This window comes from Argiope bruennichi, chromosome X1 (genome assembly GCF_947563725.1).
Source record: "Argiope bruennichi chromosome X1, qqArgBrue1.1, whole genome shotgun sequence".
In the NCBI taxonomy this organism is placed as follows: Eukaryota; Metazoa; Arthropoda; class Arachnida; order Araneae; family Araneidae; genus Argiope; species Argiope bruennichi.
This window is the reverse complement of record NC_079162.1, coordinates 60,427,161-60,454,190: the sequence shown is the minus strand read 5'-3', so window position 1 is coordinate 60,454,190 and position 27,030 is coordinate 60,427,161. Positions and strand designations below refer to the sequence as shown.

At 27.2% G+C, this 27,030-nt stretch overlaps 1 protein-coding gene across 2 annotated transcripts; it reads left to right on the top strand.

The window, feature by feature from the left end:
- Nucleotides 1–5,256: 5,256 nt before the first annotated feature.
- Nucleotides 5,257–27,030, top strand: LOC129959106 (uncharacterized). Of its 2 annotated transcripts, none has more exons than XM_056071922.1 (5): nucleotides 5,257–5,363; nucleotides 17,402–17,613; nucleotides 19,121–19,266; nucleotides 21,873–22,023; nucleotides 26,769–27,030. In XM_056071922.1, exons 2-5 carry the CDS (start codon nucleotides 17,607–17,609, stop codon nucleotides 26,822–26,824), a joined length of 360 nt encoding a protein of 119 aa, XP_055927897.1. In that variant the 5' UTR covers nucleotides 5,257–5,363; nucleotides 17,402–17,606; the 3' UTR covers nucleotides 26,825–27,030. The 2 variants fall into 2 exon arrangements, with proteins under 2 accessions (XP_055927897.1, XP_055927896.1); XM_056071921.1 differs by having other exon boundaries at nucleotides 21,873–22,033.

The window sequence follows — 27,030 nt, the reverse complement described above, 5'->3', positions numbered from 1 at the left end:
TTTAAGACCATATATTGTGAATCATAATTCGAAGCAAAACAATTCCTTACATTCTTTTTTCTGAAGATGGGATATGAGAATTCGCTGAAATTCATAACTACTTAATGAATGCATAACTACTTAATGAATTATATCCTAAAACCACGTTTTAGGTTGAGAAAAAATGTAATGTTTATTAAAATCTATTTAGCAAAGATAATTGCTGTAGAGTCCAAACAAAAGGAGGGAAATATCTGCTGGTATAGTATTTACATATAGTATTTACATAGACATCATAGTATAGTATTTACATAGGCATCAAGAAGAATATGAAAAAAAGGATAACGAAGCAAGAGAATAATAAAAATGAACAGTAATGAAAATGAGTCAGAAAATAAAACTTCCATGTAATTAGAAATCCCACATATTATCTGCGCAAATATTATTAAACTCCATTGGCGAATATTAAACAAGTTCTTAAGTAAAGAAGAAAACACTTGTTGCATGAAACCGCATGCATCGACTTACATGAAAGTATAATACAGAGCAGGAATAATGATAAAAGAATGGAGAAAGGAGAAAAAAATAAGAGTGATTAGAAATCCCACAAATTAACTCCACAAGAAGAATATAAATGAAATGATTTAGTGCTGTACCTATTCAGAAGAAAAAAATTATCCGCTGTATAGCATCTTATCCAAATGCTAAAGATCCTATAAAGGAAAAGGCAATAAAGTAAGTCTCCAGGTTGATTAGAAACCCCACAGATTTCTTCTGCTAGCTTGGTACTTACATCAACAATAAAGAAAAGTATAATCGATTTTAATCCATGGGATCATTGCCATTATGAACCAATATGAAATTCTAACGGTAAAATGAATGCTTGAAAATAAAATTTCAATTAAATTATAAGGAAATTAGACTTGACCCACATAAATGAACTTAGATACACCAATTTAACTTTATTTAATTTTCTGTACTGATAAATTCTATGTATTCAAAAGCAAATAAATACTATATAATGAATGAAGTTTCCTTTCAAAAGTGGGTAATTTGGTTCCAAAATTGGATGTTGATTACTATTCTTCCACATCAAACTGGTTTTTAAGATAAAATTCTTATGTACCATACTCAATAAAATTTAGTAGAAAGTTTTTAAAGTTCGGATTATGATATTTACAGCTCATCTTAGATGCATAGAAGTTTGATATTCACATGTTAATAACAAAAAATCAAAATCAATAAAAAAAAATCGAAAAAGTAAAATGTCAACTGTTGCTCTCTGTAGCATCCTCTAAGTTACAAAACTTCATCTATACATAAATAATTCCACTATAACCTCTAAAAGAGATAGAAAAAAATAAGTGCTAAGTGCTAAAATTAAGTGCTATGTAAAAATGCTTTTTATTAAATTGTAAAAAATACAATCAAGTTAATTTTAAATTATAAAATAACTTAAAATAGTTGTCTATATAAAATATAAATATAACAGAAACTAATTAGTGCCATTAAAATTAATGGAACATATATAAAAAAAGCATAATAATTTTTTAATGAAAAATAAGAAGGATAAAACTTATGAAAATTTTATTGTAAGCATTTTTCAACTTCCCTTTTCATTTCTGACATTATAAATGATATATCAATTGAATTTTATCTGTTCTGTGCGGGCTGGTACTGATGCTTTGACACCAAAACATGACAATTTCATACATGTTCGTACATGTCCTCAAATTCATGTTTATACTCTAATCATCGTGCGGATAGATTTGATTTTTTATCTTATCATATCTCTCCATCTAAAACAAATCTATTTTTATAAAAAGTTAGGTAAATATGAGAAGAAATAACATCACGGGTTGGTGGAAGGAAACACAATCTTAAATTTGAGCAGAACAAAATACTTGCTCGTCTCAAAAAATTATTTTGAGAAATTTTTCAAACATAAACCAGATTCTATTTAAGGTGCGTAAGAGATAATCAAGATAAAATAATGAAATGCATTTTTTTGATGAAGAAAATGCACAGTTTTTTTTTTATCATTCATTTTATAGGGCTGCATTTAGTAGATTCCCTTGACATTCTTTTCAATGAGGCAAAGATATTCGCTTGACCCTAGGAACATTTCTCTTTCTCTCTCTCTCTCTCTCTCTCTGCGCGTGTGTGTGTGTGTGTGTGTGTGTGTGTGTGTGTGTGTGTGTGTGTGTGTGTGTGTGTGTGTGTTTAAATTGTTTTGCAGATGAATGACCGAAACTGGGAATACTTAAATTTTCCACGTGACAGCATGGTTCGTACATGGGGAAGACCGGTAAAACATGCCTATTCGCATTAGAAAACAAAAGTGTGAGAAATATTTCACTTAGTACCTTTACTAAGAGACTCTTATAGGGACTTATTTTTGACACGCGTCGATTTAGGAAATGGAATCTAAGGTATCTATGGAAGGTATGCCATATTTATTAGGGACTTTCATTCTTTCGCTTGTAGTTTGAAAATTCCATAGTCAGCATTTTTTTAGAAAGCGTGTTAGAAATATTTAAATAAAAAAATTATATATATATATATATATATATATATAAACAATATTAATAAAAATTTGTTTTCTTAAATAACAATTGATTCATAAAGTAAATAATCTTCCATTTCAAATATTTTTTGTTCAAACTTAAAATTTGCTCACCCTATTTGGAATACCTAATATAATGGAAATTTTTCCATTGAGTTTTGAAAAATACATAATTTGAGATGGTAAAATAAATTTAATTCGGATAATCTAATGTTAAAATGGTTGTAACTCTTTAGTCAGGGATCAAATCTTATTTTAAAAGCGAAATGGCAGAAACTGTCAAAATAAGTGAAATCTACTTTGAAATATCTAGACAAGAAAGGAACCCTATGGAAACTTTACAAATCAAATAGAACTGAAAAATGTGAGATTTTTCAGAATGCAAAAAGGATTAAAGAAGTTAATTAAGAGAAAAAAGTAATATTAAACTGACAATTTGAAAGGGGAAAACTCACAAAGAAAACTGTTTATATAAGAAAAGAACAATGTTAGCATAGCGCAATTTATTAATTATGCGAAATCAGCACGGATTATTGAGATTATTAACTGGATAGTTTCAGATCCTTCGTTTTTCCTTTTAAGTAGATGTAAAGTACATAGTGCTGTACCAGTAATTTCGGCTATTAGGATTTCCCTCCTCACGTAAAGCGCAAATGACTCGTCTCTCAACAGACTGTCGATAGTTCCCTAATCTCATTGCGTGAAGACTCTAATTATTGTTAATGAAAGAATAATTATTTTTAAAGAAAGGGGAACTGGAAATTTTGTGAGCATACAAAGGAAGCCGCAGGTTATATCTTCCAGATCCTTATAGTTCTGGAACATATAACTTGTGTATAGTAGATAGCAAAAGTAGGAAAAAATGCCATATTTCATTCCGAAATCTATAAGAATTCAAATAAAGAATTAGTATATATCTTTCCATTTAGAAATCAAATGTCTATACTCTGATCCCTTTGTAAAGCATTTTAATACTTTACTTTAAAATTACATTCATTGTTTAAAATCGATAATGTTCGCTAAAGAACGAATTTTTATCATCAAAAAGATAATAATTGGTAATTCAAAGAATCATAAAAGGATCTAACAAGTATATTTCCTAATGACCTGAAAAAAGTGAAAAAATGCTGGCTTCACCGAGAATCTATGTTTTAAAAAGATTCTAAAAGAATTCGTTCACACATGGTCTAAAGATTAAAACACGTATTTAGTAAAAAATTTGAAAACGCTCTGATTGTGTGACCGTTTAATGCTGTAAGCTTAGTAGTACAAGCTGACAATTATAAGTGAGATATAATGATCCGAGAGTATTTATTGAAATGTGAAAGATATAATTATTGTTCATTATTACTAATGAAGGGATATTTATTCTTAATGAAGCAAAAATTGATATACCAAGGAACTGTGATTCCTTGGGCTGTCAAAAAGAATCACAGATGAAATATCCCAATAACTTGCAAGCTGAGAAAGAATTTACTATTTCATGTCATTGATATTAAAAGGCTATTTTAAGATTTCATTTGCCCGTAATTTAAACTTTAAGATAAGTAATCTATGTTGTCACTGAAAATGTTCCTACTGAACCATACCGAAGTATCATAAGCCGAAATAAGAAACTGATGATTATATGTGAAATGCGTGAATGTTGAAATAGATTCTGTAATAATACAGTCTAAGGTATCTATTGACATAATGTATTATTAAGGAGTTAATAAGATAGATATTTTGTAATAAATACCTGAAAGTTTCATGATCCGCTTGAAAAATGATTGAATCATTCCTATGATGCATTTATTAACAAAAAGGTGAGTGAATACTTTGGGGTAATTAAGTGACTATCTTAAAAATTCTAAGGACAGCAAGACAATTACAGAATCTCTACCTTAAGTGCAAGAATCATAATTACATTCTCTTAAAATGAAATTCAAGATTGTATTAATAATAAATTTAAACCATTATGCACACACACAAATTGAAGAAATGATTTCTTATGCATGAAAGAGTACGTGCCGAAGTTTTAAGCAAATTACCACGGCTATTCAGTGGGGATAAAGATCTATTTAGAGACTGAGAGATGAGACACAAATTACCGGCAGAATAGAATCCTAATAATAATGAATAATTAAATTTTCTATTCAGATGAGTAGGATTTGGCATAAAATCTTGCAGAACTCCTTTGTAATTAATGATATTTAAATAAACAATTCATTTTTAAATTTTTCACCATTATATTGCCTTCTGCGGGGGTGATTTATTTTACAGTTTTCGTTTACGTTCAGCCTAAATTTTAAAACGCTTCTACACACGAATAATAGCTTATTTCTGTTCGTAATCGATTCAGTGCAGCATTTAGCATTAAAAATTCAAACCCTCATGACGTAATATAATTTAAATTGAAGCCGCACACGTAACTGTCATATAGACAGGGGAATGACTTCTTCCTGGATAGTTATGATCGGTGGAGTGTCATGCGGCCATTTTCAGTGAAATATTAAAATTGAGAACCGTATTTAATGCTACTAAACTCTCGCAATTTGAGCCGCATACACTTGACTTCCATTATTACAGCGCGATGCAGTGACCAGAATACAAAATTAGTTTGGGCAGTTTCTATGAGGCTTATGTGATTGGCCACAGATGGTTGACGTTGTATGCAAAGGGATGAGGAAGTGTTCTATTTCATATCTTCGTTTTTGGTTAACATTTTAACGTGAGCGTAGATATTATTCAATTCGATGATATCTACAGAGAGCGCATCTCGTCCTTTTGGACTTTAATGAATCACTGGATTTATTACGTGGTCAATGAAATTCGTCCCGTGAGTAGTTATTGTGATTATATTTATTTTGTCATTTTGTACTACAATGAATTAAAAGGATGGCTGTCATTTTGAAGTTCTTAATTGGATATATTTTTATTTAAAATGTCCAGTTATTATGTATATAATTGTAATCAGTTCTTCATTACAAAATTTGGATTTTGTAAAGATCCAAGTGTTTATTTTGTCTTGAGAAACGTCTGGAAACACCTCCTTAAATCTTCAGAAATAAAAATGAAAAAATAACATAAACAAGAAAGTGTATTCAAAAAATTTTCTAAAATATACACTAGATAGTTTGATCCTTTTCTAACAATGGATCCAGTTGATTAATTTATCTCCAAGTCATATTCTAGATTTTTTTTAATTCTGATTATTTTGGCTTCTTTAATCATAAATAGCTTAAGTGAATAGTATTCACCTTTAGCACGTAAACTTTAGACATATAAAATATTTTTTCTTCCATAATCTAGAAAAGGGGGGAAATTGTAATTTAAAAAAATATTAATGACTTTTTATCATTAATTTGGATTTACATAACTTTTTTAAAGGTATTAGGAATTATTGCAAAAGATTGATGCATTTCAAAAAGTCTCTTTGAAGCCTTCGGAAATTTATTTAATAAATAGAAAGTATGAGCAGTGAATGATATGAAAGTATCATAGATATTGGGCCTTTTATTGAAATTCTGAAATGAATAAAAGTATTAGAAAAAAATTCTCAAGCCTTCATGTTAAATATTATAATTTTAAATTAATATTTCATCATGGAATTTCTTTAATTACACATTCTTTTATGTGTAACTAGCTTTAACATATATTTCAGGAAATAAGATATGTAACCGTTTTTATAACTTGATTGCAACTGACATTTTCCTTTCAAATCTGATTTCTACGTTCATTTTTATCACCAGAAATATTTTTAGCAGAGAATTTTAAAGTTAAATAAATAAAATTAATGGAAGTTAAAAAAATATTTTACAGACCCTTTTAATTAAATGTAATTCGAAATATAGTTGGAAAAAGGCATTTTAAAAATGTGCAAAGAAATCAAATTTCATAATAACTTAAAGTGATAAATTTCTATACAAATCTTCGCACCTGTATTCGAAAAGGTATTCAAAATATCCATAAATGTTTATGTTCTTATATTTTAAAAAATTACAATGTTCTTCTGCATTAAATGGATTTTACTTCAGCTTTAAGAAATCCAAAAGCATATATAAAAATGATTAAAAATGTTCGAAACATTCTATTATGCGTTTGTGAAAAGAATGAATCTGTGAATTATATGTTTTATATTTATTTCAGGAAACTAAGGATATTTTATCATATGATTTATAGCAAAGTTAATTTTTAGAAAAGGAGAAAGTTTCATAAAATTCGCATAATTAATTTTATTTAATTAAATATCAAATAAATATATATTTTTTACTGAACTCAATAAATCAATATAAAATGTTGAAAAATGAAAGGAACACATAATTTTACAAGATTTAAGCTTCATATCAACATATTGATTTATATTTTGACACATTTACAAAAATTCCGTCCTTCAAGTTCGGAATAATTTCGAAATCTTTTTCACCAAAAATTTTTCAAAACAGAAACAGATTATTTTTCTTTCTTCAAAAGTCGTAATAAAACGATTAAATCGTTTGCACATAAAAACAATAGAACTCATTTAACGCCTATTAAAGTTAAATATTTTTCATACCAATTAAAACCCAAAACTTCTAGAGTCTAGACAGTGATTAGTTAGAGCAATTTTTGGTCATTATGTTCTTATATGAAAGCGGTAACGGCTTTTCACTCTAGGATTTCGGTGTCATGCTCGTGGCTTCTCGATCAATATTTGCGTATCTTCGATAGCAGAGAAAACAGTATTATTCCGAGGTTTTCTACCTTGAACTGGATAGGAATATTTATCAGTAAGTTTCACTTCCATCGGATGTAAAATTAGGTCACATCTCCCACCCAAAACTTTAGGGAGACTAATTATTAGGTTTTTAGGTCACATAAAGCGATTCGAACTCCCCCTACGTGAAATAACATGAAGAGTTCCAGGAAGAGTTTAAGATGCACGACTATAAATTCCCATTTTCTCACTGGGGATATTACATTGACATTCAGCTTCAAAACAGAAGAGTTCAACTCCTCTAGTTCCCAAGTATTAAAAGAACCGATAAATATTTGCGGTTCTTTCGTAGCTTCACCCATCGTTTTAAGTAAGTACAACTTGTTGCTAATAAAAGTTCGGAACTTTTTCTGGAGTTTAGGAATTGATAAATATCGTTTTATTTTCCAAATTACATTTAAATTTAAATATTTTGTTTTTAAATGATAAACTTCGAAAGGTTATAATTTAGAACTTAATCTCAATATAACTTAGGAATTGGAAAAAAAAATCATCCTAAGTTTCTCGACTGAAAATCAATGTTAAGAATGTAAGCATTTCTCTCAAAGCGGTAATAAAATTTTCCAATTTGATGCAATCTATATCTTGGTGCATTTGATATAATTTAAAAATCTATAAATATCATTCTTTCTTTTCTCTTATACATATGTTTTATGCAATATTTTAAGGCTAATTTTATAGATAAATGTTTTAGCATCACTCGAAATTCCCTACTTTTGGAAAATAAAAAAATTATTTTGAGTGATTAATCTTTTTCTTTTTCATTTGCGAATGAAAATCTACACCTAATTGTACTTATCTATTATGAAAATTTTCTCTTCTATGATTTCCCAAAAGAGTCACATTTTAATTCACAATTTGCTTTTGGGAGCAAAACAAGGAAAAAGGAAATATTTATTAAATTTTGTATCTCATTTCCATTGAGAAATTAATTTCAAGTATTGGTTTTTAGAAGTTGAGATACGAATACATCAAAAATAATTCAAAGAATTAATACAATTTTTTTTCCATAATTTAAGAATCCGTTATCATTTTGAAATAATTTTAGGTATATTCGTGCTTTATATAAATCCTTGTTTTTGCATTGAATTACAATATAAATTTGTGTTTAAATTTTTCCTATTTATTGGCAAAATCTTTAAAATATTTTTATTTTGCTAAGTTCCATGATACTGCTTGAATATTTTGTAAATATTACATTCTAGTTACTGACCATTTTGGCATGGCGCATGCAAAATTCCATAAGAATCAAAATGCTTTTATGAGTTGAGGAATTTATTAAAAATTTAATTTTCTCTTTTTCTCATATATAAATGCCTTTATATTGCTGCATATTGCCTTTATTTCCTATTTTCAAACTTTGAGCTAAAATTTCCATTTAATTACATCCTTTAAGAATTTATTAAAAATTTATCTTGCCTGCCCTACAAGATATATTAAATTAAATTAACTGAATGAAACGTCTCTATTAGTGCATTCTTTCAAATAATACTTTTTTATAAGCATCAAACTCGTCTCCTCCTTAATTCAAAGTAAAAAAGTGTTTTTTTTTACTTAATTTAATATTAGTATTAGTAATTATTTAATTTACTTATTAGTTTGTTTTTACATTTTCGGAAGTCTCCCAGGTTTTTAGGAAGAATTAAATCCAATATGTGCTGCTTTTATTGTCACAGAATAAAATGAAAAAAAAATTTTAACTGTTTACTTGCGTTCATTCATTTCTAAAACTGAAAAATATGCTGCATTGCCTTCAAATTTCCCCAACAAAAAAAATTATAAATTTAAGATCCATTTTAAAATAAATGCATTGAAATTATATTTCGCTTTCGTCTGGAATTGTGGACAATGTGCTGTATCTTTTGAGGTAGGTGGGTTAATTAGGTAGGTGGCGAATGTCTAAGATAAAAAAGCAACTGCCATTTCAATTGGCATCGCTTGAAAAATTGGTAATTGCGCTTTACCAGAATATCTGCACCATGTTAAACGACCAGACAACTACCAAATTTTCTATTGCGTAATAAGAATGTTGACCAATTCCTCTTGAAAATAATTCCTCCACATACTTTCTGAACTCTGAGTATTATGAAATTTAAAATAAAATTACTGACTCGGGAAATACGACTTAAATAATTTTAAACACTTATTCGCATATATGTGAAACAGAACACAACACAATTTGTAACACAAGTAAGAACACAATTTGTTAATACTAAGTGAGAATAAAATTGAAAACTCATAATTTTAACTTTAAACTGATTTTATATGCTGAATTATCAATCTTTCAGAGAATTATCGTTACTTGTTTTGAGATTACATGAAAATTCATAAATTTTATTATATTTATTTATTATTTTAGTTAAGAAACCAGCTTTTAAAAAATGAAAAATCATTATGCTAAAATAAGAATTCAACCCATAATGCAATTTTTTAGAAACAGAAAAATAACTGTTTAAAATATATAATATGTACATGAGCGTTTGTATTTGCCATATGTTTATTTTCAAAAAATTTCTATCACATAGTGCATTTCAAATAAATGTTTTTTTTTTGTTAATTCAGTCAATTTTGCTTTATTACAAATTACAGGATTCTTCGTATTCACAGTTTGTTATACCACAAAACAAACTGCGAGAAAGTCAAAGTTTTAATGACTCAGAACATAAGAGTTGTTTTTGAAATATATTTCTAAACTTATTTCAACAAAAAACATTGAATAAATGAGGAGTTGTAATTTCTGAATATTATTATTTATAAAAAATGAAAACTACAATCTGCGGGTAGCAGCAGGCGATTCTTCAGTTTTTAGCAGATGTTTTGCTATTTTTTTAACTTTGTTTAAGGATTTTTTTATCAGAGTAACTCAAAACTCTTTCTAAAAGAACTTTTGCCGGAGGAGTTAATTTTTTCCTTGGTTTGATTGAAACTTTTTGATAAGCAGGTATGTATTTACATTTCTAATTTTCTTTAGCTCAGTTTTTAGTTTTATTATAGTTTTTTTTTCTTAACATTATTAAAAAATTTAAAGGAAAAAAGCTTACTTTTCTATTTAAATTCAAAACCCGTAAAAAGTTGACAAGTTGCATTAGAAGTTGCATTTTTATACGTCCATCAATTAATTAAAATGATTTGGTTTTTACTTTTAAAATAAACAACTTAATTATAGAGAATGGAAAATCATGAAAAAAAACGCCCAATGTTTTACTATGTATGTTACTAATTATGTTAATATTTAAAAAATAATTAGAAATATTTTCAACTATACATTAACTAAATATTATTTAAAAGACTCTAGTAAATCCGCGAATTAAAAATTATATAAATAAATTCAAATTTTGGCAAGAATGTTGATGTAATATGTAACATTTGATTAAATATATCTCAAAATAAGCGTGGTAAGTTTAATATAAATCTTAGAAAGCTTAGATACGCATTTACATCTGGAATTAATGATTTTTTTATTTAAAAGGGGGGGGGAGGAAGTTGGATTATTGGATGAAAACTCGAATGATAAATAAGAGAAATCTCGCTTTCCTTAAAAATATATCAGCACTGAGTTCGCGTTGGCAATATCTCAATAATAGTTCATGCTTTCTAGTTCATAATACGATGCTTGTTATTGTGAAACTGACTTTAGTATTCGTATTGCTATTCGTGGAGACATTCATTCAAATGCGCAGCCCATTTTTGTGCCAAGGCGGATTGATTCGACTTGAAATTTGCAAATGACTGAAATTTTTAAAAGAATGGTGCCACTAATTCTAATTTTGCAGCATTATATTGAACTCTGGGGCAATTGTTCTGTTGGAGTTCATTAAAAATTAGAAAATAAATCAATAATATCTGAAATGTTTTCAAACAACGCAACAAAATTTTTGAAAAGCTTTAGTTTTTTAAACTTTAATTTCACTCCCATAAATTAATTAATTGATTCCTAGTTAAAAATAAACTATTCCTTAACGTCTTTCAAGAAATCAGAAACTTAAATTTCAAACACTCTACATGTTGAGAGAACTGACACAACAATATTAAAACTCTAAAAATACTATAATATTAAATATTCTGCAGCTTTCAAGTTGCGCAAAAAGTAAATTACTTAATTTCTAAAATCAATCTTGTTATAATATCTGATGTATATTTATCTATAAGAACTTAATTTATAATTATTTGGCGGAAAAATTATAGTCTCGTACAAAAGCATTTTATACGATAAGTCAGTTTTCATAAGGAAAGGCACCACTTTGGCACTTGTCAGCTTGAATGGCTGGATTGCTCAGATAGTAATGCAAATGTTGTAAGCTGCGCAAAATACCCCTGTTTCTGAGCAGCCCATTTAAAGATCACTCAGAAAGATGCAAAACCGGTCATCAGCGATAGGACCGTTTATCAGCCTCATCTTCATATCTGTACAACAACGGGTAGCAATATCTTTCAGGAACGCGCTTTGAATAGATCAACTTCTCATCCCCGTGCTCGAGATTTCCCCTGGAGTTGTCATATTCATTCATCTCAAATAAATTCTATAACATAAAGTCATTTGCGAATAAGCGTAATCACTAAAATAAATGGCTTATATTAACTTTAAAACTGCCAATGTTTTTATGCATTATGAAAATTTCATTTCTTGCAACAAATACCAATATTTTATTTCCCAAGAAAGAAAATCAGTCAAATTATTTTTTATCTTATCTAAATGTGGTCTTCAATTTATTTCCAGAAAGAAATTTACTTTGAAAAGACATCCATCAGAATGAATAGCTTATTAAACATGACTAATAAGCAGAGAAAATATGCATAAAATTTCTTCCTCGCAATTATTCATTACAAGTCCGTTTATATCTTACGAAATGATTCGGAAAAAATTGAAAATTAAAAGTGGTATGCAATGTAAGAGCAAAACAATCAAGCGACGTTTCTTACTTTAAATTGTGAAATGTACAATTCTTTATAACGGGGTAAATGTGAAAAGTACTTGGCAACCATCTATAAAGTTTAAACTAGCGTATAAAAATGTCACTGGTTAGAACAATTACCCCAGCGTTTTCACTTTTGACCCCTTGAACACTTCTCACTTTTATTTCACAATTCTTCCCTACAGTCTCTAAGTTCATTTCTTTTCCATCTGGAAAAAAAAAAGATATTTACATCTGAAAAAATTAAAATTACACATTTTTCAAACGATTTATCTCTTAGATTTTTTGAAACAATCAGAATAGCTTTTTGCATAAATAAAATGCCAAATAATCATGGAAATTCTGTTCAGAAATAATTTAGTAAAACAAGTAAAGTTAGAAGTTTTTATTTACATTAGTGTTTACACAGTATGTGATTTAAAATTTTATATCGATCTAATTAAATTTACAATTATATTTATTTCAGAATAATAATTATGAAGTAATTGTCTTTTATTAATAAAACATTCTTTGAAAAGTATCTTGAAATCATACAAAGAACTTTTATAATTTAAATAAATTCACGGCATTTACTTGATGAATATATGAATTATTTGAATTTAACTATTTTTTCTTTCATATGACAAATCCTTCATTTTAGGTTATTAACTTGAAATTATAGTTATTCCGAAATGCTTGAAATTATAGTTATTCGGAAAAAATAGTTATTCCGAATCATTTACAAGATGATGAAATAAATGAACTTAAAAAAAATTCTATTTATTAAATATGATCTCAAAGGTAAGGTTATTCTTGTTTTGCAAAAGCTTTCGGCTTAATGATGCTTATAAATTCTGAAGCAGGATACTTTTTTACAGCAACATTTCAACTTAATATCATATTGCAAATGAAGAAACTGCAACAAAATGTTTCCATAAACAACCTCTCAGTGTAATAAAGCTTTCAAAATATACTCTGCGGAAAATCATGCCTTTCTCAGCTGGAACAACAGCGCCATCTACTAGCACATGTGGAAACAAAAATCGAAGATTTAAATATTTTTCTTTAGCGGAAAACACAAAAATATAACTAGTCATTGCCAAGGTAGATGCATTTCAAATTCATCCTGCTAAATATAATTTTTCTTTGGAAAATATAAATATATGATTCCTTCATATTAAATTGACATTGGACTTTATTATAAAATTAAAAGCTGCTTTAGAAATTGTTTAAAATTTGTGAACAATATTTAGCGCCTGTAAATTGTTTTTTCTGAATATAATACTTAAGTTTGTGTGAGTTACAATTTCATAGCAAAATATTTTTACTAATATATTTATTTGCTAAGTGCCGGCAAGGTGTTGTTTGTCGGCTGTTCAATATTATTATAAATGTACTGGTTGTGAAACATCTGCCTTTCTAATTCTGTTTGCGATTCTTATTCTGTTTGCGATGTAGATAAATTGCATTATTCAATAAATTTAATGAATGTAAAACAATTCAAATCCCTTTTTTCACTTTTTATTTGATCTCATTTTTGAATTAGATAATCAATCAATATTATCTTAAACGTTACCTTTTAACTTCTGTTCTGTATGTGTTGATATACAATTCAAGCTTGTCTGAATCAAAAAAAGAGATTAAAAAATTAACTCAAATATAAGGATTTGAAAATTATTTTGAGCACAAAAGAACCTTAGGATTTGTCATTTTTCATCAGTTTAAATGAATATTATGTAAGATTTTTCATTTCACAGCTTCAAAGTTTTTGTGTTTTTCCCTCCGTGTACATCACTTTTAAATTTTATTAAACTCAGGTTTGCGAGAACCTAGCTGAATATAATGAAAGCGAACTTTCAATTCCCGATTAGACAGATTTCTACAATAATCCTAATGCATATTACTAATTCAATAAAAAGAAATATATCACAAACTTATATTAAATATTCGTATTCATTATAATATTCATATTTTTTAAAACAATGCCAGGGTCGCTTTCCAAATTCATTTCTACTTTATTCCTTTTGTATGTGGCATATGGTATGAATGTAAACTATGATGGACAGCTAGAAATCCATTTAGATTTTACTATTATCAGCTAACCATAGCTCATTTAAATATTCTTTTCATCATAGCTTCAAATCGAACCTAAATAAAAAATTTCATATCTTATTACCCATTAAAGAGTACTTTTGTTGCATAAACCAGCAGGAATATTTCCTCGACTTGTCTGATACGAACACAATATAAAACATTTTGTGTTAAGTATTGTGGCATAGTGAATAGAAATGTTTGCATATTTGGACTTCTTTCCTTTGATCAGTGCGTCAACACTTTGGTACATACGTGCATCTATCTGACTCAATGAATTTATAGTTATCTTGCACTCATATTATAGCTCATAGAATATAATATATCACATACGCGTGAACTTATGGACAGATTTCTTTTTTACAAATTCCATCCAATGAATTTTTGATTTTAAAAATTGAAAATCCACTCAATTAATTTTTGAGTTATGATGCACTTATATTATAGCTCATAGAATATTATATATCAAATACGCGTGGACTTATGGGCAGATTTCTTTTTTACAAATTCCATCCAAACTTTAATAGAAATAAGCAATTATGGTGTAAAGACCACATATCAAATTTCATCTTTGCAGCCTGGTGCATTTTTGAGTTATAATATTCACGAACAGATACAAAGGTTTCAAAAATTGTTTCTTAAGACCTAAAACATAAAAAAAATCAAAGTCAAATTTCTTCTCAATTTTTATTTATATTTATATTTATTTATTTATTTGCATTGAAGGATTCATGTATAAAAATTTGTTCAAAAATGCCAAATATAAAAGATTAAGTTCCTTATGCCCAATAGCTAAAAAAACTCATTTTACAAGAATTCAGTGTGGAAAATAATAAGAATAGATTAACAAATCAGCCTGAAAATTATTTGTATTATCATTGTAATTTCTTACCACAGAAGTCACCTCTTTCACCCCTAGAAGGCAAGCAAAATAAACATCTGATCATTTTCTCACGTCATTGCTGCACAGTTAAATTGCCTTAAAATGTCACAAATGTGTATAAACTTAAATACTAAATGACATAAATGAGCGGAGAAATCGGAAAGAGATGGTACAGATAGAATTAGTTGTCATGAACGTCGAAATTCCTCCCACACAGGCATGTGTCAAAAGCTTAAAGATTATTCGATATTTATTAAAGAACTTTTAATGTTTGAACGAATAGATTGTGGATTTAGAGAATAGAATCCATATAGAGTTGAAAATTTAACAGATCAGAAAGTTATTAAGATTTTTTTGAATAATTTATTTGTCATAATAAAAAATTACATCGAATATGTTTTTAATATAGGCTTATTTTAAAACAATTTTTAAAATTAATATCTTTGTCAGTTGTTCTTAGTATAAAACGGATGAATGATTTTAGAAATATGTTAATATATAATATATCTTGTTAAAATGAATGAATTATTTCAAAAATGTGTTGCAAAATTTTGTGATTTCTGTTTTTCACAAAATGAGACCTCCATAGATAATCATTATAAGTACGAAAGTCCACATTTCTATTTAAGCGTACAGAATCAAACTTGAAATGTCTTCATTAACCAAAGAAGACGCCAATTTTCAGAGAACTTTTCAGGGAAAACTAAACTACATTTGTGCTCTAAGCGAAACCAAAACTTCCATTCAAAATGACTGTTTAAGAAGAATTTTCTCGACATGCATGGTTCAATTACAGAATTAATTTTCTTTCTCACCCTTGATTTTCTAAGTGACTTTTAAATTTGTAAAGATTCTTGTCTGCGACCATTAACCTCTAAATATAATAATTACCATCTAATATACTTAAAACGCCGAACCGCTGCTTCGGCCTTGTAAATCTTGAGTGCTTTAAATATTATAATGGAAATGCAAATACTCTTACTTAGTATTCAATAGAGTATTTTTAAAGCAGTAATTATATTTTAATGCAAATTTATAGAGCATTGCCAACAGTAAGAAATTACCTCCGAATATAGAGATCTCTCATATAACATACTCTAATTCAACATTTATTTTTAGCAAGATATTTATTTTATTATCAGTAAAATAAATTTACATCTACTGATAGTAAATTATATGAGCTCTAATATTTGCATATATTTTCTGCAAATATAATATATTTCTTAAACGGGAGGGCAGCTGTATTGGCTGCTTCAAATTTGATGTAATCAGACTAAAAGTTTGATTTGCACAGAAATTGAAATTTAAAAAAAAAACCGAACCTTAAAATGATTTATGGCAAAAAATAGCGAGAGTTTCTAAACTAAAAAGGACAAAAAAGACCTATTTGAAACATGAGAACAGCTTAATGATTCACAGATAATGAATAAAGTGATAATAAGTGAAAGTCAAAAAAGGAAAAATTTTAATAAATAGTAACATTTATAAATAAGTAATTTTATTAAAATACAATATACAGCATTTTTTAAGTAGTCACTATGTAATAAAGGAATAAAATAGTTTTATTGTTTAATGGCTGCATCAAAAATGACTTCAGTACAATTCAAAATTGGCGTGTTTAAAGTTTTTTTTTTTTTTTTTTTTTTTTTTTTAGGTGGACAATTTTCATTGCTTTTTCTATTGAATATATTGTCCAACAGTAAAGTTATCGAGTGAATTAAGACCTGAAAAATTATTCACTTGTGATCACTGAGGACATACTATTCAAATGCATTTAATTCAAAAAATCCAAATCATTAATAAAAGCGAATATTTACAATTTTCTGCTTTGATTTGGAATTAATAATTAAAAGCACAGATGATATTTTAACAATATGTGAAAAAAATTTAAGAACTAAGGAAAAAGGTCAAATAGATGGGGATGAAAAAATATCAAATTAGCTAAGTTCTTTCCATAAAAATAATTTATTGTTAAATAAAACTAAACTTTAACATTTTTATTCTCAGAGCAAACGTAAATGAAGAGAAAGAACAATAACAGCTTAATAAATGAGCAAAAATAAATTATCTATTTGAACAATAAGTATCTACCCTCTTTCAGTTAAATGTTCAGTGACCTGATGAAATATCGTTTGCTACAAGGCCTTCAATCGTTTAACGCTAACGTTCTTTTCATCAAATCTGTTTTCACCTGCCTCAATAAATGTTGATAAATTGCTTTCATCTGATTAACCTTCTTCATGTCTGGATTTCAGAAACATCTGGGCTCTTCATCTAAGCCACTATCGTGATCGAAGACAAGTGCTTAATTCCACAGAACCCGCATCACTCGGCCATTACTTGAAGTGAAGGAAATTTACGAATTTTCATTTACTATATTTGTTCTTCTCTCTTCCAGACTGTGAGTGAAATTGTCCCCCGTAAATTTTGTTAGATTTCTAGAATTTCCTTTTTTTAACCATGAGAGGTAAGTTGAAAGTTTTCATTTACTATTTCAATAATCTTTTTTTTTTTTTCTCAATAATATGGAGTCTATTAGGAATTTTTACTGGAACATATAATTATAATATCTTTCTTTACTATGCTTCGGATATACAAACTATTTCATATAATTGCAACTGTATGTTGCTAATGTTTGAAATAACAGTCCAATACTGATAACAGATTTCTATGAAAATAATTTTTTGCTCCTTGTAAGAAAACTTATCCATAATTACTATTGCAAGAATAATAATAAAGAACAATAACTATTGAAGAATTAAGAATATCTTGATAAGTTTCCTTTGTATGTAAAATCTACGGTCTCCAGATGCAAACTTGAAAGCAAAAAACAGAAAAACATGCAAAGCTTTTCGAAGATAATTTCGATTATTTACTATAGTATTTACTTATTTGGTGTAAAACCTCCTATAAATGAAACCAATAGTACTCAATTCAATCTAGTATACCTACTTATGTTAAGATCATTTAAATTGTTGTTGTCAATAAAGAAAGAAATCGACGAAATAAGAGAAAATCTTTACGAATTTTTTCAAAACATTTTAAACACAAAAAATTTTAAAATCATGTCTACTACTACTTCAAAAATATATTCCAAGAGAATATCTCGGTCAATTTTAAGTAAATATCTTTAGATGCTTATCATGCTCTCGGCAATTTTAATCTTGCAATTTAATTTAATCATGGTCTTGGCAAAGCCAGAAATTAATTCCCTTGTCTATAAAAGCCAAAATAAAATATACCCAAATGTCGCTAAAATTTGCCATAATTTACTTACCTGCTATTAAAAACTTGCTTTTACTGCTTGTTTCAAAATCAAGAGTTTTCAAAATCACATTTTGAAACACACACACACACACAAAAAAAAAAAAAAATACTAAATAAAATGAACAAATCTTTGCTCGGGATGTAAACAACCATACCTTTTTTACACATATAATATTGAGTTCAATGCATTTGCTTCTTGCCAGTAAGTTTTATTTTATACCCTAGAATTTTTTTTAAGTAAAAGACCTGAATTTAGATCTTCTTTTGTTCTAATACCGGTGAATTCTTTTCCTCTTTAAGACAAGCAATAATAGACAATAAGTTAGAAATTTCTCATTAGGGTAATTAGCACACGAGAATTCCATTCTTTGCATTTGTCTTTGAACTTTGCTTAAAAACTATCCAAAGTCTTTTCTGTCATTAAGGGACATTTATCTAATCACCTTTAAAAATTTCAAGAACTGTCATTATAGAAATAAGGAAAGAAAATTAATTCTGTTCCAAATTCAATTAAATATTATTTTTCTCGATACACTACAGATTCATCGATTTTAAAACATATTAATATGTAGAATAATTAGTGAATTAGGAGTGAATAAAATAGTATTTATCATTAAGTTTGAAAATCCAATGTTATTTTGTTTTAATTTATTTAATTAGAACATTTCAGTTTTATTTTTATAGCTAATTAATTTTTATTTTTATAGCTTTTGAGGTATTCTTCTGCTTCTGTGTGGCTTATCTACTCGTAATCACGAAAGAAACAGATGCGCAATTCTTTACAAAAACAACTAATTCTATCCCAAGACTCGGGCGATCAGATCAGATGCCATCCCTCCTGCCAAATCTAGTCGTAAGTGGAAAGTTTCACTTGCACTTTTCTTACAGTCATTCGCAGCACAAGAAAAAAACCAATGTTTTTTAATTTACAGATTTTGAAGTTGAGCTACCACTCAATTTTGTATTCATAAAATTTCTAATGCTTTAAAAATGTTTTTTGTTTGTTGTTAGTTTGAGTAAAAGCAATTTCATATTTAACAATTATTCTATCAGATTTTAAATTAATACCTTATATTGAAAAGTATTATTTTGTTACAAAATGGCATTTGCAAATAAACATCAGATAGAAGAAGATGCTTTGGTTTATTATAACAGAAGTACTCATGCTCTTTTATTCTAGAATGCCATAATAGCCATGGAATCAGTATAGTCAATGATAAAATGAGAAAGTTTTTAAAATTAAAATCTGATTTGTAAAAATCTAAAATGCACTGAAAAAAACAATTCTAAAAAAGTTGAAAAAAAGGAAATCAGATTCTGAGTGTATTTTCAAAGTAGCATTTTTAATTTAAAAAATAAATTATAGCGATTAAAAATCAATTTTAAATCATTAAAATGCTTTTTCAACAGTAAATAATAAATAGAAATTTAAATTTGAGAAAAAAAAATTGTAGTTTTCACTGTTATTTTCATTGACAACTCAACAAATATAGATTGAGAACTAGAAATCTAAATGAGAAACAGTTATTTGCTAAAGAATTGGCATAAGATGCAACATTCGATAAAATTTGTATTAAAAAAATTGCAATACTTGGATAATAATTTAAAATAATACACTTAAATTGAAATAATAATTTAAATAATAGAGATAAATACAGCTATGCTTATCTCTGTAAAGGAGTAGAAAAAAATGGTAAGATAGGCAAATGGTTCAGAAATGTTAAGAAAACTTTTAGTAAAGAATTTCTGGTTGTGGGGAGATAAAAAAATGCAAAAATTTATTCCTCATATAATATGTTAATTTATATTATTAATAAATAAAACCATCATTCCACTATTATTACTTATATTGTTTTAATTTATTATTAACAAAGAAAATTAATAATTATATATATATATGATCATTATTAAATTGTTTAAAAAATGTAAAAATAAATTAAATATAATCATGTGTTTTTTCAAATTATACCCATTAAAAAATGCTACGCTTATTTGTAGATCTTGATTTCTTAAAAAATAACGGCAAGTTATAGAAAAGGTGAGAGAAAAATTTATCGGTGCCAATTCTATAAAATTCTAAATGCAGTGGAAATTAAGAAGATGTAGATTTAAAGTTGAGAATAAGAGCAATCAAAGATAATTTAAAATGGAAAAATTTTATGTATGAATTTGATTTATATCATATCAAATTCATTCAAAAGACGAGCAAATAATTTCCGTGAAAAGAAATTCTATTAGTTTAAACAAATTTCAAGCTAACTTTCCACCTATTTACGTATAACTCCAGAAGCGCTCTCTAGATGGCAGCACAAGCTAACTTCGTTATTTTTTTTTTTTTTCTATCTGTTTATTATGCATTCATCTCCAAGGTTTACTTTTCTCAGCATATGTAAAGAATATAATGTTCAAATTAGCGAAATTCTTAAATGATTTTATACTCAATTATAAAATGTGATATGATAGGAGCTGGCAGGTCTTTGACTTATAGCCATTTTCAAATACTTGAGTCTTACAATCAGGGCAAATATAATTTGATTCTGAATAAGAATATTTATTAAATTTTCTACAACGTTGGTATCTGAAAAAGATATCTTAAAATAAGAAAAATTTGTTAGCATTACTGAAAAGGTTGTCAGAAAGAGTAGAGAGAGTGGAAAATTTGCTACTTAAAGATGTATTCACTTTTCGAGAATCGACTCATTTTAGAAGAACAAGAAATAAATTTAGAAATTTAATCTCTTTTAATTTCAAACTATCTCTGAAAGCCAGCGAAAATAGATTTTAACATAAATAATATGAGGCCTTAAATCGTAATTATTTGACAGTTATTGTCAAAAACTTCCAATCCATATACTCAGTATACAAATTATTAGATCAGTATACAAATTATAAATCATATATTAGTGAAGAATGAAGTAGATTTAGGACTAAAAAGATAATAAAATTTTTGAAAACATACTTCCGTTTGTATATTAAACTACATAACATTTTTTTTTCAAATAATTATACCTGAAGTTCAATGCAAAAATCGAAAAATAGTGAAGCGTTAAATATAATGCAATAAAGATATTAAACTCAATGACTGTCAAAAATTAAAGTCCTTAAGTATTCATTAAAATTAAGATATTTTATGAACGGAATTAATAATTGAATACACCTAGAGTGCCAACTCAACCTTCTACAATTTTTGATTAAAAAACAATATTTTCTATATTTTGATGCACGAATAAAAGAGTGCTTTCCGAAAACGTCTTATTTTTTAAATTTTTGAAGTACATTTTCTAATAAAGGTCCAGGGAGATTAAAATTATTTGAAAAAATTAACTAGATGCGAAATTTAATTTTTTATTTGTTAAATCTTTTTAGATCAAGTCAATCGTTTAATACAATTATCTGAATCTTGATTGAGCAGCATTTGCACTGTCAAGTTAACTGTGCTTTTTCTTTGCTTATTTTCAGCGCCGTGTTGCAAAGCAGTTGCATTTTGTCATTAAAATGGTAAATGATAATGATAAGGACGGCAACGGAGAGTTGAACGCTGAAGAACTTATGGACTCGCCTTTCATACAAAACGCTGTAAAAAATGAACTAGAAGCTAGAGAGCTTCGAGGTCAGTACCTGTACGTAGTATTTACATTATTCAAAATTATTTTGCTCTCTGCCAAACTGGATAGAGGTGCTCATTTTCTTAAGCATTTTACATTCTTTTATTTAATTTTGTTTACTTCATGTTAGTAAAGATGGAATTATATCATTGATATTTCACTTAGTTACTGATGTACTGAAGATCTGAAATATTATACATATTTGTATTCCAGACGTCATTATACTATTTTAATATTTTCAGAGCTTATTATTTGAATATTAGAATATTTTCATTCTATATGTTAGTGCCATATAGTTGTGAATTTGAAAATCATTATTGTAAGATTTCATAATATTTATAAAAATAAAGTATAACAAAGAGATTAAAAATTTAAAAAAAAAAAAAAAAGTGAGGAAAGATTTTAGAAAACTCTTATTAGCAAAAAAAATCGAAAATATTTTTTTTTAATCTTATGACAAATAAAAACGTTAAAACATAAGGTATCAAAAACAATATGATGAAGAAAATATTAGAACTAGAAGGAATATTATGAGAAAGAAAATAATTAAACATTTATTTAAAACTAAATTTAACATTTATTAAAAACTAAAATTTATGAAGTGGTAAAATTTATGGTATTATTCCTGTTTTACTTAGAACATTTTTATCATTGTTTCACGATTTTAAGTGTTTGTTTAAACTCCCGGATTTTTTTTAAAAAAAGATTTTTTTTTATTTCGCTCACTAATAAAGACACGCGTTGTTCTTAATTTCATTTTCAATCGATTAATAAATTTATTATCTTGTTAATATTTTATTATCTTTTCAAATTTAAGTATTGAAAATATTTCGAATGAATTACATCTTTCTAAATTCTTTATAAGATTAAAGTATCATAAAGTGGTTAAGAAGTGAAACATTGGTAGTTTTTCAGACATTTCTAAAAACTTTTAAAATAATTTTAGTAATAATACGGGATTATTATTATATAATACTAGGAAAACTTTAATGGACTATGAGTCTTTAATATTTTTGATCTTAAGAATTACGAGTTTTCCCTCTGAATTGTTTTCCGTACCATTTTAACAATTTTGATGGAAAACTCAATAATTTTAAATGATGACTATTTACTTATTTTCGTTAAAGTAAAGACTATAAAATATTTCAAAAGGTATGTACTACTCAGTATTTAAATGAAAACATTTTCTTTTAATCTAGAGAAAAAAGAAGCAAAGAAATTGAATACATTTTCACAATTTGATATGATTTTTAAACTAAACATTCTCAGTGTTTTTAAAAGTACAAAAGATTCTAATTGCACTTGCTACGAATAATTTTTTTCTTAATCCATTTTTAATCGAGTTAATCAATACAATTAAATATTAGATGATTTAGTTTGGTATTAAAAGATTGGAAAAGAGCAACTTTAAAAGCAGAACTTTCCATTAACAGGAATTATACATAGAAAAATGTCAGAAAATGTAAAACTTACTTATTCCCAACAACTCTAAGTCATTAGATAACATCTGAATGATCCATTGTTTCGATAATCACTGAGCAAAGATTTCCTATCGTAGGATTAAGCGGCAACTTAATAATATTACTTTCGCGTACATTTACTTATTTCCCTTACTAATCCTTACTTCTTTTTAAGTCAGATCCATTGTTCGGATCGGAATCTTTCAATTTCGTATTAAAGCAATTGAATTCACTATGATTTCTTAATTAACTAAAATCTCATAATGAACAATTTCATACTACAGAAATACGCAGTTATAAATCAGTCCCAAACACACCACTGAGCATTGGCTGGTTAATTTCTTCACATTAAGAAATAAAAGTTTAATAATCGGTTTTCAAACCAAAATTCCATTTTCAATATTCCACTTTCATAAGGAACTGCTTCTCAAATGACATTTGCGCATACATTTAACAAAATTCAAAATTTATAAAAGCGGATGTAAGCCAGAGCCCCATTGCCGATTTCTTATGCTACATTAACTCTTATAGGGCTATGGTTTCTTATAAAATATCTTCTTTAAAAGTATTTTTCTTAGAAATTGTTGATCTTTCATTGGGTCCAAAGTATTATTATTAAAATTGTAATATTTATTAAAGATAAAGAATGACAGTTCTAGCTCTAAACTTTCTGTTTTATGGATTTACACGAGATTTAATTTGTTTTCACGAAGAAGCTCAAATCAGAAGTGTACTTGAGGAAGTAGACAACAATTATAAGGGATAAAACATGCAACATATTATACATGAAGGCAAGTATCTACTTCCTTCAAGTATTTCTTCTACAAGTATTTCTTTTCTTTAATGATATGGTGTATAAGTCGATTTGATAAAGGTACTGTTTGATTCTGTTAAAATGTCTTCAAACTTGCATATATGGCCATTTCCAGAGTTATATATCATCTCAAGTATCACCTTTAATATCAATTACTAATTTCGATAATTAAAAAGGAGATTAAAAAGGATTAAAAAGGAGCCTTTAACATCTACCTATAAGTATTACAAGGATTTGAAATTTATAAATATAAAGATGATTTCGTAAATGAAGGTAAGCTAAGAGACCATGTGGTGAAAGGTAAAGGTAAGCTAAGAAATCTTCTGATAAGAAACTAAGCTAGAAAGGTCTGATGGCTGTCACTAAAGTCACTGAGGAAGTGAATAAAGGTAAGCATAAGTTGCTTGTTTAAACTAAAAAACTTCAGAATGGGAGATAATGAGCTATGAAATAATATTGAACTTCTATGAACTTCTGAAAACAATATTATATACGAAAAAAATTGAGAAATCATAATTCTTTTCTTTTAAGATTGTAGGGCATAGTGCTACAATGACGGTCTTTTATATAATTTTTAAATTGGAAATAATTCACTTTTAGCAATAAGAATTTAAAAAACTTGCTTTTTTAGGAAAAGAGTTTTATTAACTAAAATATATTTTTAACTTTTTGTCTCATAAGAAATAAAAGAAATTTACATGAATTCACTTAACATTAATTTTTTAAGGGGTTAGAAAGAAGAGAAGAGATCCTGAATTTAATCTTTCATGATATAGATTTCCATATAGTGAATTAAATTTGATTTATTAAATGCTAATCAATCCGGTTAAATTTGTTTCATTATTATTGATTAAGAGTTATAAGAGTTATGCGAAGTTAATGGGATTTGTTTCAGTTGGCATTTAAAAAATTTAATTTTGATTTGATAAAGTAATATTTCATTTTGAAATAATACGAAAGTTATTTGAGTTGGAACGTCATTCTGAATGATAGAGGGATTAAGAAGGAAAATATTACAACTGTCATTGAGTTTTCAGATTTTCACACCAACCTTTCATGAGGACATTTATATCAATTTCCCTAGACTAAATTTAATGTACTTAGGTTTAGTGCTTTATGACTTTGATAATAAAATGGCTACAGTCAACAATCCTTCAATCATGATGCTAATACTCCACTCCAAGATGAATATCATCCTGCCCAAATTATTACACATTAATGCATATGCATTCTGTAGCTAGACGTTGTAACTCTAAAAGAGAAATGTCAAAAGTTGGGTAGCACGCTTATTTCTTCAAATTCTCAGAATTTCTAAACAAAAGTTTTCTTTTTGATTTATAAAATGTCTCACATGAAATCACGATGACTCTAAACATTTCACTCTCTTGCTTTGGCAGTCTTGAAAATTGGGTAATATCAGGCTACACATGTGCAACGGTTCAAATATCTTTTGAACCAAACGAAAAGTATATAATCTCTCAATGGAAATTTCAAAGCCGAAAATTTTAATGAACATTTTGAGATTCCATCTCTTTTTGTATAACGCATGATATATAATAAACAGATTACTTCAAAGATTGAAGGCAAAAATTAATTAATCTTTGTTACTCACACTCAAGGTGTAGACTTAATATTGCAATATATTCTATGAAAACTAGATTATTAAAACTCTCGTCAAAGAGCTCCCATTTTGGAAAGCGGCTTAAAAAAAATCTCGAAAGATGAGACGCATTTTATTTTCATTTTTTGTGGCTGCAATGAAAATTTAAGTATTTTAATATGTGGTGAGTTATCGCCTGAAACAAAGAGTAATCAAATTTTGCTGGGAAATTTAACTGAACTAAATTCGAAAGGTACCGCAAATTATTTTAGATTAAATATGTATTGCATAGAATGTATTAAATATAAGGACTAATGAAGGGGCTAAATCCAATTTGCATGCCATTATTTATCATTAATTAATGCTCCATTTCCATTATTATTTTTGAATTTTTAAGTGGAAACACATTTTTTCAGACAAAAATAAGGTTTCGACGTAGGAAAGTACAATTTCACATAAAAATTCTATGACATAGGCTTGCAATTCAGAGATGATAATATTTTTATCTATAAAGAAAATTAATTTAAAAAGATATTGTATGTAAAGATGGAAAATTAAATAGTAGTTATATTTTATGCATTTACTAACATCAAAATAAAAAAAATTACTTACTTTAAATTAATTCTCAGCTTCAGTTTTAAAAAACAGCAAATAAAATATAGAAGCAATAACGTTCAATAAATAGTATACACACAACTCAAATATAGTTGATATAAAATGATAGCTTTTTAAAACATAAATCTATTTCATAAATCTATCAGTGACAAAATATGCAGCTTTCATATGCAGGATCTTATGTCAAAATGTTATTTATAGCAGCAAGATTAAATCATAAATATCCTTCTTATATATTTTTCATTCTTTATTCTTTTCTAGAGCTCCCACTGGAGAAGCAACGAGAGAAGAGGAATCAGATGGAAACCAAAGGTTGAATTTGGAAGAAAATTTTATCATGTGAGAAAGTGAATGATCAAATTAGGTGAATAACTCGTGAAAAAAAGATATTAAGATGAACTGATATCAAAACCTCCGAAGATGCATTACCCACATTTGATTCTCCATTATATATCTATGTCTTATTCATTATTGATGTCTTGTACGGTGTTTAATTCATAAAATTATATTCTTCTACATAAAA

What these genes read in the sequence shown, in the direction of transcription:
- LOC129959106 (XM_056071921.1), top strand. An exon ending in CCCTCCTGCCAAATCTAGTC is followed by an intron (nt 19,267 to 21,872) that starts GTAAGTGGAAAG and finishes GCTTATTTTCAG; the next exon opens with CGCCGTGTTGCAAAGCAGTT. An exon ending in GAGCTTCGAGGTCAGTACCT is followed by an intron (nt 22,034 to 26,768) that starts GTACGTAGTATT and finishes ATTCTTTTCTAG; the next exon opens with AGCTCCCACTGGAGAAGCAA.